Source organism: Anser brachyrhynchus (assembly GCF_964034855.1).
Source record: "Anser brachyrhynchus genome assembly, chromosome: 4".
NCBI lineage: Eukaryota > Metazoa > Chordata > Aves > Anseriformes > Anatidae > Anser > Anser brachyrhynchus.
In genome coordinates, this window is record NC_137698.1 from 11,727,885 (window position 1) to 11,744,767 (window position 16,883).

Consider the following 16,883-nt stretch of genomic DNA (forward strand, 5'->3'; position numbering starts at 1 on the left):
TGCAGCAAGAGTTGTTGAGTAAGAAACATTGTCGAGCAACTTATACCCTGCCCATGATTCAGTCTCTCCTTTAAGGATACCCTTGACCTGTTGTGCTTCTTTGTTCATGTGGGAGGAAGATAGGAGCTGGAGTACTTAACCACCTGTCTTTATTAGTGTCAGCGCTTCTTGACATTAAAGGATTATTCTCTTGAAGAATAAATAGGTCAAAGAGCATTCTAGGGATGTTCTAATCTTTTCTAATCATTGAGGTCTCTACAGTTAATTGGTTTAAAGCTTTTATTTGTGTGGAATCTCGTGCGTTCTGAAACCTACATTTTGTATGACTTGCAAAGAATGTGGCAAAGGGAGAAAAAATTCTTTATCAGCAAGATAGATTTACTGAGGAAGAAGATGTGTTCCTTGGGCCACTATAATTAATGTGATCTAGGTGTAAGAACACTGGACCGGGATTTGAATGAAGAGAGTTCTTTTTCTGTTTTTGAGGTGCACGGACAAGCCAGCTGTACTCTAGTGCTTTTTAACAATTATTAGCATTTGTAGCAGTATTACCAAAGAATCTGATTTGTGGGTCGGGATCCACTGCTATGTTAACCCAAAGCTAAAAGATGGTCTTGGGTATGCCTGAGAGAGTTTGCAGAGAATATTGACAATCAAAATTAGGAAGTTAAGTGAATAGTCTCTAGCTTTCTCCATGTTCTTCTCTGTTCTTGCGTAGAAGTCATCAAGAGAAGTTTAGTCCAAAACCTGGATTTTGACACTGTCCTGAATGGGTGTTGAGAATTTAATTTCTACTCTTAATAGTAGAAATTTTTCCTTAGTAATAGTGCTGGGGATTGATGGTGTGTCTTGATGCCATGATGAGCAGGTACTCTAGTTTGAATGTGTTTTGGAGACTCTTGCTTCATTTAAAGTTGATACGTGGGAGGTGATGATTTTCACAGGTGGGATTTTTTTTAGGCTAAAGTGGGATGCAGAAGTGGTTGCTGGTAGCTTTTGACAGTGAGTTGGTCTTGGGTAATTTTTCAAATGTAAACATTTAGGTTACACTGACTGATGAGCACACACAGTTGAGCAAAACAAAGCTCCTACATTTCAGACAGAGGCTTGAACTTGTTTTGTATTCAGTATGCTGTAGCAGAGGTTTTTTCATATAAGAATGGAAAGGATGCATTTGCCAGTAAACCTTACTCCTCATGGCATTCTGTGGAGGTCTGCAATGGTTTAGCAGAGTGATGCTCGGGTAGTGCCTGTATTTGGGATGCATGTTACTCATTTTATGGTTCCTTGTTTATTTCTCCCAACACGATAGTCGCTGTATTGTTGGCTTTAAATGAAATCAGGGTTTAAAGCACAACAGATTTCATCCCATAGTTTCACAAATTTCACAAGCCACACTTAAGCTGAATGAATAGAAATCTCAGAGAATTCTCAAGCTTCAGTAATTCAGAGATAAGCAGAAATGCATATATACATAATAAAAGTAATTTCCCATTCAAGTACAAAAGTGGTGTAATTGCATAATCTGTTTCATCAGTAACACAGACTTCTGCTGTTAAGTTCTGGAAATGTGACTAAAACTTGATGTTTTTATTACTCCATGTAGAATGCAGGTGCCTGTCTAAACGCTCGCATTTGAAAATCACGGGTTATGTTTATTATTTGAATCCCAGCACCAGAGAGCGTTCTGAGAGAGTGAGGGTCAGATTTCCGAAGATGTGCAATTATTTAACGTCTTCTAGTAGAGCTGGGAGTCAGTATAGCTACACTCAAAAATATCTTACATATTTTTAAATGATTTAATATTTTTTGATCTGAATGTTTGCAGGATATTTAAAAAGCATAATATATTCCAAAATATACTTAGTTACCAAAGTGTGACATATTAGAAATGAGTACATGTTCTTTGTACTTTCTGTGTTTTGAAGGATAGCATCAAACAGACTGCCAGTATTGACAGCAGCAGATTTTCAGCTCAAATCATATTTGAGGCTCTGATTTTGCTTTGTTTGTTTTAAGTTTTCAAAGCAGCCTAAGAACTTAAGCAGCTTGAGAATGTGACTGTTAGGTGTGCTACCTTCTGGTAGCTTTTGCTGCATCTTTCATTTTAATGGTGGAAAGATCTTCTCATTGTCATGTTCAATGTAAAGATATGCTGCAAAATTAAAATAAGAGGAAGTGGCCAGTTTGTTGGAGCCGTTGTATAATCCTGTGCTAATGAATGCCATGTAAAAAAAAAACAACATGGATTGGAGGAAAATAAGGAGAGGACAGAGGGGTTGCAAGTATTTGAATAAATCATACATACTATCTTTTTTAGAGGTCTTCTAAACTATACTTGTGTGCACTCTGCCCAGTAAAACTATGATCTCTTGCCAATAGTGAGCAGACTTGTAGAGGTTAATGTTTAACGGGTTCCTAGCTAGAGCTGCTTGCTGTGTTCTCAGCATACATATCTCTTGTTCCCTTGGAAGCATTATTTTGTGTAAACAAAGTGCATTTTAATACTGAAACGCATCTGTCTACATGTGCTGTTCCATGACGAATCAGTTAATAGTGTGCTATCAAAGGATTTTCTGCTTTTAGCTCACACATGCTTGTTATCGTTTTTCATCTCCATTCAACACAATGAAAGCAATTATTGTACTGCCTGATTCCTGCAATCATTGACTATTGCATGCTCATCTTAATAGCATTCAGTCAGTGGCAAGCTTGATCCTAACTGACTGCAGGAATGTTAATTCCTAACTTTTACTAGCAACGGTGACAGAAGAATCTGATCTAACACACCTTTATGACTCACTTCTTTGAGTCAGTTGTCTGCAATGACTCATACTTAAAATTAAATGTATGCTTATAATGAAGATGTAATGCCATGAAAATGGGAGATGGAAAAGACCAATGAGATCACCTTGAAGATCCTATTACAGTACGGAATGTATTTGCTGATTCTTTTTCTAGTTTAGAGGTGAATGCTCCAAGACCAGGAAGTTCTGTAACCCTTCTTGGGTGGATTGTTATGTGCTCTAGTGGAATTTCTAGTGGAGCCTCAGCTTATCTGTATTACCCGGTGTTGATTCAGAGGGCCATAAAAAAATGTGCTAGCTGAACTCGGGCACCAGTAGTACCAGTTTATGGTGTGCTTGAACGTGCTGCTCGCCCGCTCTTCAAATTCCCGAAGGCCTGAACCTGCTCTTTTTGCAGAATTTGTAAACATCATACTTCATTGCTGAGAAGCAGAAGTGCTTCAATGGTGGGTAGCTGGCATGAACCTCTGTGGTTATTATTTCACTTCTTTTACGTTCTTTTGTTAATGAGCTGGCCATATGGTATTGTGGGGTAAGAGAAATACAGAGGTAAAAGTAATTTGTTTTCCTTGAAGGATCTGTCTGCACTTTATGGGACAGAGTACAATCCAAGCCAGTGCCAACGCAGTCTTTTAGGCAGCAAATTCTTTCATTACTGTGTAATTCATTGTCAAGCTGTGAACGGGAGGAGTACCATACATGGAGAAAGACAGGTTTCTCAACTGTTTGTTTGAGTCTTTCCAACCTACTTACATGGACTTCAATGGAGGAGCTCTGAATTTTGGCACAGCTTCACACTTTTCTAATGCAGAAATCCTTTGGCAAACACACACGTGTTTACATCTCAAACAGTTAGGAAGGATAGAGGAATGTGATGGTCGCTGTGCTGACTTACCTCTGTTCCCTGGCTTTTGATGATCTCATTATCATTTGCTCTTTAACACCACAGCTGGTATTTGCAGAAGACTTTTTTAAGATTCCTTCACTGGAGGTAGCATAATTATTTTAAGCATATATTGCAATATCAAGCGATGCCCCCTGTCACTACAGGAACTTACCATTATTTTTATTGCTATTGTTCTGAATGGGCAGCTGGATACTGCCATGAGCAGAAAGTCTGCCCTGTGGGAAACTGAAAACAGAAATCATTAATCATAGCCTTCCAAGTTCATTCCTACATCTCTCCTCTGATTGCGATCACCTGACCATATTTGTGCTTATTACTCTTGATACGTCCTCTGTTCAAGTGAGGGCAGTCCAAAGAAACCAAGCGAATGAAAGGTAGAAGTTAATTCCAGAGGACCCTTTTCTCTGTACTCTAAGATTTGGTGATAAATTCTTATAGCATCCTTGCTGTCTTTGGAGATACTCTGATTCCACATCAGGGCAGCAACTGAGGCTTCGTTTATATGTTTCTCAAGAGGCCCTAAGCTGCACTGCTGTACAGAAGTACTCTGACTACGGGCGAGATATGTTTTACCTATGAGTCTGATTTGTACTTTAATTTACTTTAATTGAGCAACAGTGTGAGTTACTTTTGATAAAGCTTTGATATTTGGAATTGTCAAGCTTTTGATCAAGAGCTTTGATATTTGGAATTGTCAGCTGCACAGACAAAAATATCAATATTGTGGATATTGTCCCAACTCCTAGTAAGTGCCCACTTTGCTTTCAAAGTATTTTGTGTAGCACTTATTTTTCCTGCATATCGTTCAGCACTGTATTTACAGTAAAAGGCCTATTTCACTGATGGTGAAATGATTTGATAAGTTACATGATGTGGCTTAGAGAATAGAGTTAACAAGAAAAAAATAGACTCAGTATTGAATTCTTATAGAGGGCTTACACTTGTCATTAAGTATGGTCTTCTTAGTCATATGCACTTCAAACTAGGATAGTAACTGCCTAAATAAGCAGGTATGGAATCACAGGTAACCAGAAGAAATCCTGGGAAGTTAAGACGTAGTAAACATATGGGTAGGAGTCCTCCTTTCCTATGCCTTACTATATTAGGGGATTCACTGAGTAGGCTGGTTTGACTCAGCATTTGAGAAACAAATCTGAGAGGAAGTTAAATTTGATCAAAGATTTTCCAGTGAATGCAGATGGAGGCCTGGGTAATGGTATGTGGACAACAGCACAGGCACCGCAGCAGTCTTGTTTGTTGATGCCTTAAGTTTAGTGCAGGGATTTGAATTACATAGCCAAAGTATGCAGATTCTGGGATGCCCCATTTCCACAGACAAGTTTAAAGATGAAGATAACTGTAACTTATTCCTTTATGCAGCTCTTTTCTATCCTGCTGTTACAGAGAACAGTAAGTAGCAAGCACAAGAATGTTCACTGAGATGTCATCGTTTAAATAGCTTTGATAAACCACAGGTGCAATCTCTTAAAGTGGTTTCACGTCACTTTGGACCAGAATCAGCCATGTTGCACAGATTTCTTTTTTTACAGACTTTTTATCAGCAGCATTTCTAAAGCTTTAAGGAGTTTGTTTTGGTAGGGACATAACAGAGGAAGACTGTTACCATCTGCATGAATAATCTCCTCAGAATCCCACCTATTATGTAAAGTGTCTACTGCTCTTCACTTAGATTAGTTCTGTGTATCTGGTTCAGTTAGAGACAGAGAGTTTATTGTGATTTGTTTATCTGCAACACCTTTAGTAATGAGCTCGCTGTTACAACATTAATGTAATATCTCATTGAAGACAGACAAAATTCAGTACAGCAGTTACAAACAAGAAAATTATTCTGACAGATGGAATTCCTGTACAATCTGAAGTTCCTGGACTTGGACAGGTCTGTAACAGAGACAAGACTTTAACTTTGAGAAAGTTTACTGAAACAAAATTTCAGGGATTCACAGCCAGTGACAAGTGAACTAACTCTGGAGCTAAAAATACGATATCAGCATAGCACAGCTTGAATTTCATAGGCTTTCTGAGAGTGTTTTCTAGCTCTCTTCTCCTAGAATCACGTAATGTTAACAAAGTTTTTACTTTTAAACATTTAAGAAGTTATTCTGTTTGCGGTGGCTTCTTTCAGATAGGAAGGTTGTGGCGATATGGTTTAAAGGAAAATAACACTCAGCCTTTTGAATCCAAAAGGTCTTGTCATCATTAAGAGTAAGACACAGAAATTTGAATCAAACATCAAACTTGGTTGAACTTTAAAACTTCACACACTTTAGGATTGCATCAAATTTAAAACTTTGATATCTAAGTGGGGCGGAGTACAGAGGAGGTGTTTTAGTGAATTCATGCCTAAAAATACAAGTGGAGTAAGAGAAATCCAAATTTGGCAGTGGCAGCTGCACAGATTGTAAGGATGACTGCATTGATCGTGACTTTCTGATTTCAGTGTGGCAGTTAATCAAGGATTTGGGGCTTGGTTCTGGGTATGGAAGAGAACTGATGACTAGATTTTGCAAGTATTTGTTACTGCTTACGTTATCTGTGCTGACTCGGTGCAAAACCTGGTAAGAATTATAGAGCTATTGATCTTTGTCTCCCAGAGTCAGTAATTTAGGATGATGAGGCATGTTTTCTTTGAGAAGAACTCATCTTGTCAACAGTATTTTCCATTCATACTTTTAAAATCAATATCGTGGATGTTAGGTGAAGTGACTTATCAACAGTTTCTTATTAATTTTTTTACATTTTATTACTTTCTGAACTTAATCCATGCTTCAGCAAGTATTTGAGCACAGGCCAATTTTTAGCACATAGAGCAGTCTTACTAAAGATGACGGTGTGCTTGCTTTAAGTTACATCCAGGCTTAAGGACTTCTCTTAAGTTCTAGGAGTACGGAAAAGAATGCCACTGTCGTTCAGGTATGTTTAGATGATGTTTCACAGGCTCTCTGACGTCTTTGTTCCCAGCTAGTGTAGTACGCACAGCATTCAGACAGCAGCCTTGGCACTTGCATCGTCATACACAGAAATTTTGTGCCCTGGTCAGTAGTGTGATGAATCAGGCCCTCATTTTGTGCATAAGAACAGCAAATGAGAGAATATTATAGGACACATGAAGGGAACGTAACAGAAAAATGTCAGTGCAGAATTATCCCTGCCTCTGAAAGCCCTGTGAGCCTGGCAGTTATATGGTCTTCAAAGCCGCAAGTTTCATCCCATCCAGATTCACTTCAGTTGTCTCTTACTACAACAAAGTGGTTGATGAAGCTGGTGTGTGAGAGCTTGCTGAGCTGTGAAGCTTCGGAGAACCGTGAAAGTACAGCATAAATACCTGGCTGTTTGCTGAATGACTTTGCTGTCTCAGAAGGAATTTCCGCCTGATTCTCTGAGACAGTTTAGGGCGACAAAATCCTCCAGCAAAATTCTGCATCTCCAAGCATATCCCGATACAATTCATCATCACTGTAGTTACTGTTAAGTAACCCTGTTAGGGAGCTTACAGCTCTGTGTATATGCTGAAAAATCCCCTTGAAGCAGATGTTGTTTTAATTAGAGTGAATGTAAAACATTTGTTTCAAGAGCTATCAAGTGGCCTGGGTAACTTTGGCAAGTGTCTCATTCCTGGGTATTTGACTTCACAGTACTGGCTACAGCAGGTTCTGTAGGAGTAGCTGCCAGACAAGAGATACATCTGGTTAATGGTCTCCCTTTCTCTTTTGTTCCTGAGGCAAAGGTAATGACAGTCGATTAGAATGTAAGGTTTATGCTGACAGCTAGTTATGACGTAACCAAATTTAGATGAGGGTGAAAAAGAAAACAACATTCTTAGAGCACAAGGACTCTCCATCCCTCTGCGTAAAAACGTGGGCAGGGAGGGCAGGCAGCTGTGCTGGCTGAGCAAGGCCTTTCTGGTCAGACTGAGGTGCAAGAAGGAAATGCACAGGCAGTGGAAACAGGGACGCGTGGCCTGGGGAGAACACAGGGATGTGGTCTGGATGTGCAGGGATGGGATCAGAAAAGCCAAGGCACGGATGGAACTGAGTTTGGCAAGGGATGCTAAGAGTAACAGTAAGGGATTCCGTAGGTACATGGCTCAGAAAAGAAAGGCCAAGGAGAGTGTGCCCTCTCTGATGGATGAGAAGGGTGAACTGATAATGACAGACATGGAGAAGGCTGAGGTACTCAGCAACTTCTTTGCCTCGATCTTCACTGCCAGTCAGGCTTCCCAAGTCTTTTGTTTCCCTGAACCCGCAGATGGAGGCTGGGGGAGCAAAGTCTCACCCACTGTAAGCGAAGAGCAGGTTCGAGGCCACCTGATGAAACTGAACAAGTACCTGATGATAACCTTATGGAAATATATTTATCACACTTAAAATTCTGAATATTAAATATAAACGCACAGCTAGCTTCTTCCAAAGGTTCCGCATTCAGATGTCATAATTATTTTCTCAAATGGGTATGAATTGCCCTAATTATTTATGAGTTCATGCATAGCTTAGGATATTGAAGTTTTTTCCTCATTGACAACATGAATGAGGTACTCAGAAAAGAGGGATGTTCTGTGCTAAGAATTTGTATCTTCACTCCTTGTCAAGGCATGTGCATGGAACTCTCTAGACTCGTCTTGGTGTGGAGCACTCCCTGTTCTTCAGAAGCAGACAAAGATTAGAGTCATCATACTGAATCAGAGCTTTAGAATATGTGGCATATTTATCTTTGATCTTTGAACCCAGTAATTTCTGACATCTCACAGGGAGATGAAACAGCTCGATGATGCATCCATAAGTTAAGAAACATCGTAGCAGTGGTATGTGTGGGGTGATGCCACCTTGTCTGGTCAGTTTAAGCCTCTAGGGGTGATATTTCATTGCAATTTCTTTAACACCCCTAATGACAAAGGTTTATACTGGTCATAGATCTGACAAGTCACTATTAGAACTGCAAACACAGTTTCTCGCATCTAAACTCTCTGAGACAGCAAATGTTGAAAGCCAAATGCAGGATGTGTGGTGTAATACAATTCCTTTGAGTTATCTGTTCTTTGGTGTTTTGATTGCCCTTTATTTGGGTGATCCCTTTGATCCTGAGTAGCATCTGATATTATTTTAGTCTGTTTAGCTGAGAATGAAGATGTATTTTAAGTGACAGAGTAGCAGACTTCAGCGTATGCCAACTTGGTAGCCTCAACTTGTCTTCTCTGCTCCGTGCAGACACTGTCTCCCTCTGCTACTACAGCATCCCTTTTGTTTGCAGCTGAGAGCCACGGCCTGGTGTCTGCAGGCTGTATGCCCAGTTCCTGTGGTGTCAAAAGCCAGCGTCCACTTCAGGCAGCATGGCAGCAGAGTATTGCAGGAAAAGAGGGGTAGTCCAAAGGTGAGGTATTGACCGCGGGCAAAAGGCCCATTGATGTCAGCGAAGGCAGGATCTTGCCATGAGTGCAGGAGCAGCTCTCTACATATCTGTCTGGTTTCCCGTTGCCTTTGATATACATGATGTTTTTCAGTTCAATCTTTTCAGAGCTGAACAGCAAACAGCTTTCTGTCCCATGAAACATTTCAAAACACACAAAGTATTTGGAAGCAACTGTGAGCAAAACAGAGCATTCCAAAACAGGAGGTGAAAAGAAGAATAGTTTTAAAAATAGTAAGTCGTAGTAAAAATAGTTTTAAAAAAGTAAGGGTTCAGGAGAGATCCAGAAAGCCTGATGTACAGTCCAGGAGATTTGTAGAAACTGTAGAAGGCAGCATAATTAATAAACAAATGGATAATTGAAGTCATCAGGAGACACACGCATGACTCGTTTCGAGAAAAATATTGTGTGACAAAGGAGCCAGTAAGCGTGTTTGTAAATAAAGCCAATACAGTTCACTTGAGTTTCCAAAGGTTTTGATAAGATTATCAAAGGCATTGAAAGAAGCAAAGCTCACGTGTGATTAGAACGAAAGTATAGATTAATAATTAGAAAGCAATAAAAATAAATGCTCTCCTTATCAGTGGAGAGAGGTTGCCTGTGAAGTCTCTCAAGGATCTTTGCTGGAATTTATACTATTCAACGTTTTTAATAGTGACGCATAAAGAGGCTGAATGTGCTGATAAAAGAAAATTACTCAAAGCAGGAAAAACTGGTTACGGGGGCTTACAGAAGGCTTTTAAGATACTCCATATGGGGTGAAAAAATTATAGGTGAATTTCCATCACTGGATGCTAATTGTTGTCCAAAAAACAAAAACCACAAAAAACGTATAAATGTATATACTGATGAGCTCTGAATTAGTTACTCTTTCTATAAAAGAGATCTGGATGTTATAGAAACTTCACAAAGCTGTTGGCTCAATTAGCAATCATGAGAGCAAACAAAAAGCTGCATTTAAATAAGAAGCCATCGTAAATCTGAGATTTACTTATATAATTCTGCATGCAGTTCTGGCTACCTCTTTTCAAAAAGGATTTAGCAGAAGGTGAAAATGTATAGAGGAAGACAGCAAAAAGGATCAAAGGCAGCAGAATGACTTCTTTAAAATTAAAACTATATGAACTGGGATTTTTCAGTCTGATTAGACTATTAATGGAGTTAATGGAGTAGTGTGTGGGGTTTTTTTTTTAAGTCAAAAATGGAACGGGGAAGGTGGGTAAGGAACAGTATTTGCCAATTCTCACAGTTCAAAAACTAAGGAAAGATTATATGTCACCTTATCCGACATGGAAGTACTCTTTTTTAAAATTTGAATCAATATGTAAAGGTGTTTTGAAACTCCTAGCCATAGAATCCTACAAAAGCTAAAGACAGAAGTGGACATTAAGGAATTTAATATAATCACAAAGGATAGGTCCAATGTTCACTGTTAAACACAGTGATCGAGGTTCAACTTCCAAGTCAAAGAAAGCCCCAAACCACAGAGTGCCAAAAGCTGGGACAAAGCATTAGGGGCAAACCTCTGAATTTGCTCTTACTCCCCTAAGCACTCATTATCTGCTGCTGATACCAGAAAATAGTCTGACACAGCACTATTTGTTCTTTGGTTTTGCACGCTTCTGCTGAGAATCCAAAGCAAGAGCTCTGGCCATCCTGTATATGGGCTCAGTGATGCTTGGAAACTTCATCTTGTATGTAGGAAGCCCAGCTTCCAACTCCATGTTCTGGCTGCCTCATCAGAGAACACCAACACAGGAAGTCCATGTATGGAGAAATTTTCCTCCAGAGCACGTATTGACATAAACTTCCTTTTCAAAATGGAAGGATTGTTGGGAAGAGGTCTTCAATTTCTTTTACTATCTGTTACTTTAGTTCATGTCAAGAGATAAAGATTCAATGAGATTTTTTTTTAGTTTGCCTTCTGTGATACAGGAAATAATTCTCCATTTATTTTACTTACCTTCCTTTTGTTAATTTCACTGCTACCCTTCTTCTTTCAATAGGCACATGTTTATTCTTCTTTAAATAGTCTTTAAACAAGCAGATTGTTTGATTTATTTGCATTTTGTATCATTAGTTTGTACTTTATCATATTGTTCGCTGTTTGCACACTGGTAGAGAATGTCTTTCTGTTAGATTATTTGAAGAGGCTGCTCTGCTTTTCCTTCCTTTCATGTTTCAATTTTCTCTTTCTTTACTTTTGTAGATGACAAAGTCCACAAGGGAAGGATCCAGCCGAACATGCCTAGTGCCACAACCAGACCTGTCAGATGGAACACCTCAGGTCAGCCTCCGATTAACAGACAGTAGTTCATGTTTGAAGGAGATGGATTTAACAGATGAAATCTCCTTCGTTAACAGTGGTGCATTTTTCTTCAGGTTAGTGCTCCTTTTTTGTCTTTGTATTTGTTTCCTTGTTTGTTCTGTACCTGCACCTCCAGCTCTGAGCATTTTGAACACCTTTTTCCATTGAAGCTCACAATGTCAGCGTGCTGTGGTGTAAGGCAAAATAATATGCATACCCCTGTTGAAGCCACACATTCCAACAGGTGCCTTACAAAGCCTGATGTGTGCTATAGTTTGTCTTTCAAATATAACTTTGCATGCATATGAAGATGGCCTGCTTGGTAGAGGAGTGCAGATGGACAGGACCGATCTAAAGTCAGGCACTAGAAATGACACTGAGCACAAGATGCAACCAAAATGTAGGTGTCTCCTGTCAGTTTTTAAGTGTGTTTGATCTGCCTAGTTTAAGTTGTAACAGGTAGCTGAGTTTATTCCCATTCTCAATCCAAAAAGGGAAGGGGCTTTAGAGGGGGTTATTTTTCTGACAAGAATGATGATAGTACTAGTATTGTTCAGACAAGACAGGAAATAAAAGACTGTCTATAGAGTATCTTTAAAATTATCCGTCTAAAAGTATCTTTAAGAGTCTATTTTTCAGGAGTATACCTATAGTTTTGATTGATGGCACTTTGCCAATGAGGTGAGCAGGTAATGGGCAATTCAGATTCTTGTAAAACTCTTCACTGAACATCAAACTGAACCAGTATCTTTCCCTTGTTCTCAGGTTATTGAATTGTATCTCATTCCCTTTCCTCTTGTGTCTAGTGCAGAACATGAAGGATTCAAGTTACTGTGGGAAATTCCTTTATGCTACTGAAATATGAGGTTGGCCTAATGTGGGAAATGGTGCTATTTACGTGTCATGAAACATGACACCACAGTGTCTCTGCATACCGATGCAGAACACAAAGCAGGGGCAACGCTGCCAGACACGTAACTGAGTGACTTCACTGAGTAAGCAGGAGACGGGGTGCTATTCTCAGCACTCGCACAGACAGACAGCAGTCAGCTCATGAACCGAGTTAGCAAATTATGCACCAACACCAGATTTTGATTCATAATAATGGTGGTGAAGCACAGATGTTAAATCTGGTTTCCAGCCCTTGCAGATGCACAACCCTTTTAGCTTCTAGCTGTGTCAGCTTTGTGCTTTACTGTCTCTAATCCCATCCTCAAAAATCCTACATTCAGAAGACATCAGGTGAGTTTATATTTCAAACTAACCTATCCTATGAATCTATGAATCTATGATTCAATGTCTTTATTAATCCATCTCCTGACTGATTTAGGAAGCAATTACTAAAGCAGGTCAGCTGGCAAAACTGAGAAAGCAATACAGTTCTACCAGCTAGACAGGGCCGTGCAAGTAGCGATGGGTTAGAAGTTATGGGCTCATGCATGGGTATGCTGGAGCTTGGCAGAGAACATGCTCCTGCCGGTCAGTACTCCCCTATTTGTTGTAAGGTATAAAGGGAAATGAAATACTGGAGAGTTGAAACAAAGGACAGATAAGTCTCATGTCTAGGGAAGTGTATATGATTGATGTATTTCATGAGGTATCCCTCAGAATTGTGATTCTTTTAGCTGAATGTTCCCCAGAGGAGGTAATTATTTGCTGTAGGAATTGGTACTTTCCAACTGAAGTGTTATTCTTTAGAATAGTACCGTTGAAATATGGGACAGTTGGACTGATACTGGTACAGGACACTAAGCACCAAATTAGATGTCTTTGTAATTAGGCAGAAGCAGTCAGTCTCCATGCTCAGTCCTCAGGATGAAAGAAGTCTGCATCTCTAATTTTATCTGGGAAATGAATAAGCTGTAGAAACTAATTCTTTTGCAATCCCGCTTTGTTCAGGAACACCCTAGTTTTCTGTCTCGTATCACACTTGTGTGCCTATTTACCTAATTGGGTTGAGTTTGTGTCTGCACTGCTGTTAGCTTCTAGTACTTTTCTGCCAGAGATCTGCTGCTGCTGCTGAAGAATGAGGTAGTGCTTGCTGTTTTCTGCCCAGCTCCAGGATACCAGATTGTAGAGCAGGACAGGGTGAAGAGGAGGAGGCTCTTGACCACCCCTAAAAAGAAGAGGGGAGAGAGGTCTCTAGCAGACCTGGGGCACAGCTGTCTGTGCAACAATCAGAAACACTGATTTCCTGGCATTAATGTAGTGCCGTAATATATCAGGAGTGGTTTTAAACATGCTTTTGGCAGCTTTGTGCCACTCCTGTGGAATCCAAGCTCACGGCAAGGTATTATCTAGTATTATTTCAGTGCAGGGCTACATTAGGAGTTTTCGCCTTTTTCAGCAGAAGGACTCTGGCATCTGATCTGGGCTATAAAGTGCTTTGTAAACACGCTGCTATTCTTGTTGGGGGGATTTCTGTCACGAGGTGCTAGCAGTTCTTAAATAAATGTTATCGTTGTGTAATTACATGCAATTATCAGATATGTTTTAGTGAAATGACTATATCTGCTCAGCTATCGTATGATCTTTGTTAGAAAAGAATAAAGGTTGTTCTTGGCAATGATAATCTTTTGCTGTTTCATGAAAACGCTTGTGGCTTGTTCCCTCTCCATGCCCAGATACCATGATAGGGGCGGATTAGAAGAGGATGAAGGGCTACAGCAGAACAGTGGATGCAGGACTCCACCTTTAGCAGACTTACAAGTGTAACAGTGAAGAAATAATCACACACACTAAGCCTGTAAGGCCCCACAGTAGTAGCTGTAAACTAAAGTTTACAATACAGTCCTGTCATTTTCAGTCACTTTCATTTGACATTAGAGAATAGGTCATCAGGGAGAAAACAAGAGACTTCTGACTGTTTAGTAATGTTTGTTACTATTTAAAATACCTCTCAGGATGTGTCTTTATACAGTTGACCTTAAAACGAAGATCTGCTTATTAAGTAGCAGCTACAATTGTGACTATGTCTAATAAAATGGCTTACTGTTTTTTTAATATTGAAAAACATGTTATGCCTCTTTACAGGCATATTCCTCATTGCAGGAATTTTTTGAAGGTGCTGCTGTCATTTGGAATGTGTGAAATATCAGTTGTAGTCACGACATATTGCAGAGCATAAAATCTGTCTCTTTCTGTTGATCTTAAGAAAATGGTATTTTGAAGTTGTTATGTTTTTCTTCTGACCAAAATAGGTGGAGTAACTAACTATACGTACCTGTAATCCCGACAAGTACACAATGTATGTGTTCTCTTGAGAATTACCTCATTGTTATAGCTGTGTGTCAAGGGCAAACTGCTAATTATGCAGTAGCAGAAAAACATACCTGTAATACAGACTTCGAGCAAACCCCAAAACGCTGAAGAAAGAAAGAAAAGAAGGCGGACGAGAGATGAGTTCGGTCCTCTGAAAGATGGATGAAAGTCTGTATGCAATGAGCAGACTGTTGTATCAAACTTCCGGACCCTGGGAACCACATACCATATCTTTACCAGTTTGAAAGCCACAAGCCATACTGCAAATCTCAGAAGTTAGGGGAGATAGCAGCTTTGGGACGAGCGTGTAGGCAGGAGAAGATGGGGCTTCCTGGAGCTTTACCAGGCCCTCAGTGAGATGTGGCTAGGGTGGGCTTTCAGATGGGGGAAGCTCAGTTTGGGGCCCTCTTCCCCCCCCCCCCCCCCCCATTATCAAGAAGGAAAATATCTTCTCACAGCTGTAGTTCAGAAGGGGCGTGCATGACAGCAGTAGTACTTGAAATTATTTTGGATGTGCCTAGAGGTGTTTAAACTTAAATGCCTTGAATAAGAAGTTCAAATGTGTTTTACTTCAGGGACAGGATACATTAAGATTTAAGTGGATACAAAGGTAGGAAGGCCTCTTACATGCAGTGTTCGTAGCCTTTCATGCCAAACTTCCTATAACAGCAGAGAAATGGGAAAGCCTTCAGGCAGGAGGGAAAACGCTTCCTGCAACCAAAATGTAAGGCAGGAGATGTTGATGTTAAGTTGAAATTTCTGTCCTGATGCTGGCTCAGGGGTGCCAGATGCTTGCTGTCTACAGATTTTTGCTTTCACCATCCAAAATCTTTTGCCCCGGAAAGGGCACTGAAATAGGCTTTGCTGTATATCGCTGTTCTATCACATGCTGGAGCTGTGTTATTTTGCAGTCTTGGTACTGTTTTCAAGGAGGATCCTTCTGTAGGAGGGCACCCTGCGGTTTGCCCTGTTGTTAGGCTCTGTGCACATTCCCTAGGTGGAACTATTGATCTAAGGAGTGCTACCAGGTACCTTTCCTTTTTGGCAGCAATGGTGTGTGGATGGCAGGAAAACTTTGTGAAAAACATTGTGCAGATTTTGAGAGCTGAAGCGTTGGAGCAAAACTCACCATCATTCGGTAAGCAATCCGACTTCTCCAGTGCCTCCTAGCCATCTCTTTGTGTGCCAAAGATCATAAATTCCTGTTTGTGACTGCAGTCACAGCTGCAATGAGCTTTGTCGGCACAGATACCCCGTGTTGGCTGTCTAACATGTGCAAGTTCTCAAAGAGATTTGTTTACATCAACCTTTTGTTCACAAAGATCCTTATATTCGGGCTGTAGCGATCACATGCTGTAATGGTCTCCTTGAAATAAAGGGTGGGTTTATGTACCCTTGCTGCACCCTCCTCTTAACAACACTGTGTGTTCTAGCCCTTAATTGCTGAGGTATGAAAACACATGTAGTTGTACACCGAGAAGGTTGTGCTTACTATAAACACTTTCCCTGTTTGTTGGCTTTCCTTTTAGCAGCTGGGGTTTAAAACCAAGGCAAGCCAAAACTTACCATTATTCTCTGGCATGTGATAAGAACTTGGGTTTCTGTTGTTGCCAGAACAAATCAAGCAGGAGGGCTGGTGCTGTCTGCTTAGCTGACTATTTTTGTTTTGGCTTGTTTTGTTGCGTGTTTTTTGTTTTGTTTTGTTTTGTTTTTGAAGCCTGTCATGGCAGTACATTCAGTCCCTATCCAAAGTAATAATTTGCCTTATCACTCAGGAGCCTTGCTGCCAGGTTTACATAAGGGATCACAGCCAAACAGCAGACGGGGCTGCCTCATGAAAGCCCTGGATTCTTCGAGAAAACTGCTCAGGAAAGGAACAAAGGTCTAGAGAGAATTTGGTGAGGCAGTGGTGATGGCGGTTACCTTCTGCATCGTTCAGCAGCAGCCTCTGGTGGGCCCTGCTCTGAGCCCTTGGAGGGGACTTCTTTATCTATGGTATTTTTGCTGTTTGTCCCTTTCTCTCTTTAGGTTGTGTTGAGTTAGTTTTTCCAAGCTGACTCATTTCACTTTAAAAGCACATTTGTCTCCACCCTCCTATGCAATCAATTCCCTTCTTTCTTGCATCATGAGATGCTGGCACTAGGAACTGCATTACAGAATGAGTTGTTAAGAAAAGCT

General features: G+C 40.2%; 1 protein-coding gene across 12 annotated transcripts in view; it reads left to right on the forward strand.

Moving 5' to 3' along the window:
* FAM13A (family with sequence similarity 13 member A) overlaps positions 1-16,883 on the forward strand; it is a 134,402-nt gene that overhangs the window by 41,006 nt on the left and 76,513 nt on the right. For 11 of the 12 annotated variants that reach the window (XM_080591851.1, XM_080591852.1, XM_080591844.1 and 8 more), the window contains one exon: positions 11,346-11,518. In XM_080591851.1, coding sequence (XP_080447977.1) covers positions 11,346-11,518 — 173 coding nt within the window. The remainder of the gene's footprint in view (positions 1-11,345; positions 11,519-16,883) is intronic. The other variant, XM_080591849.1, reaches the window with a different exon arrangement.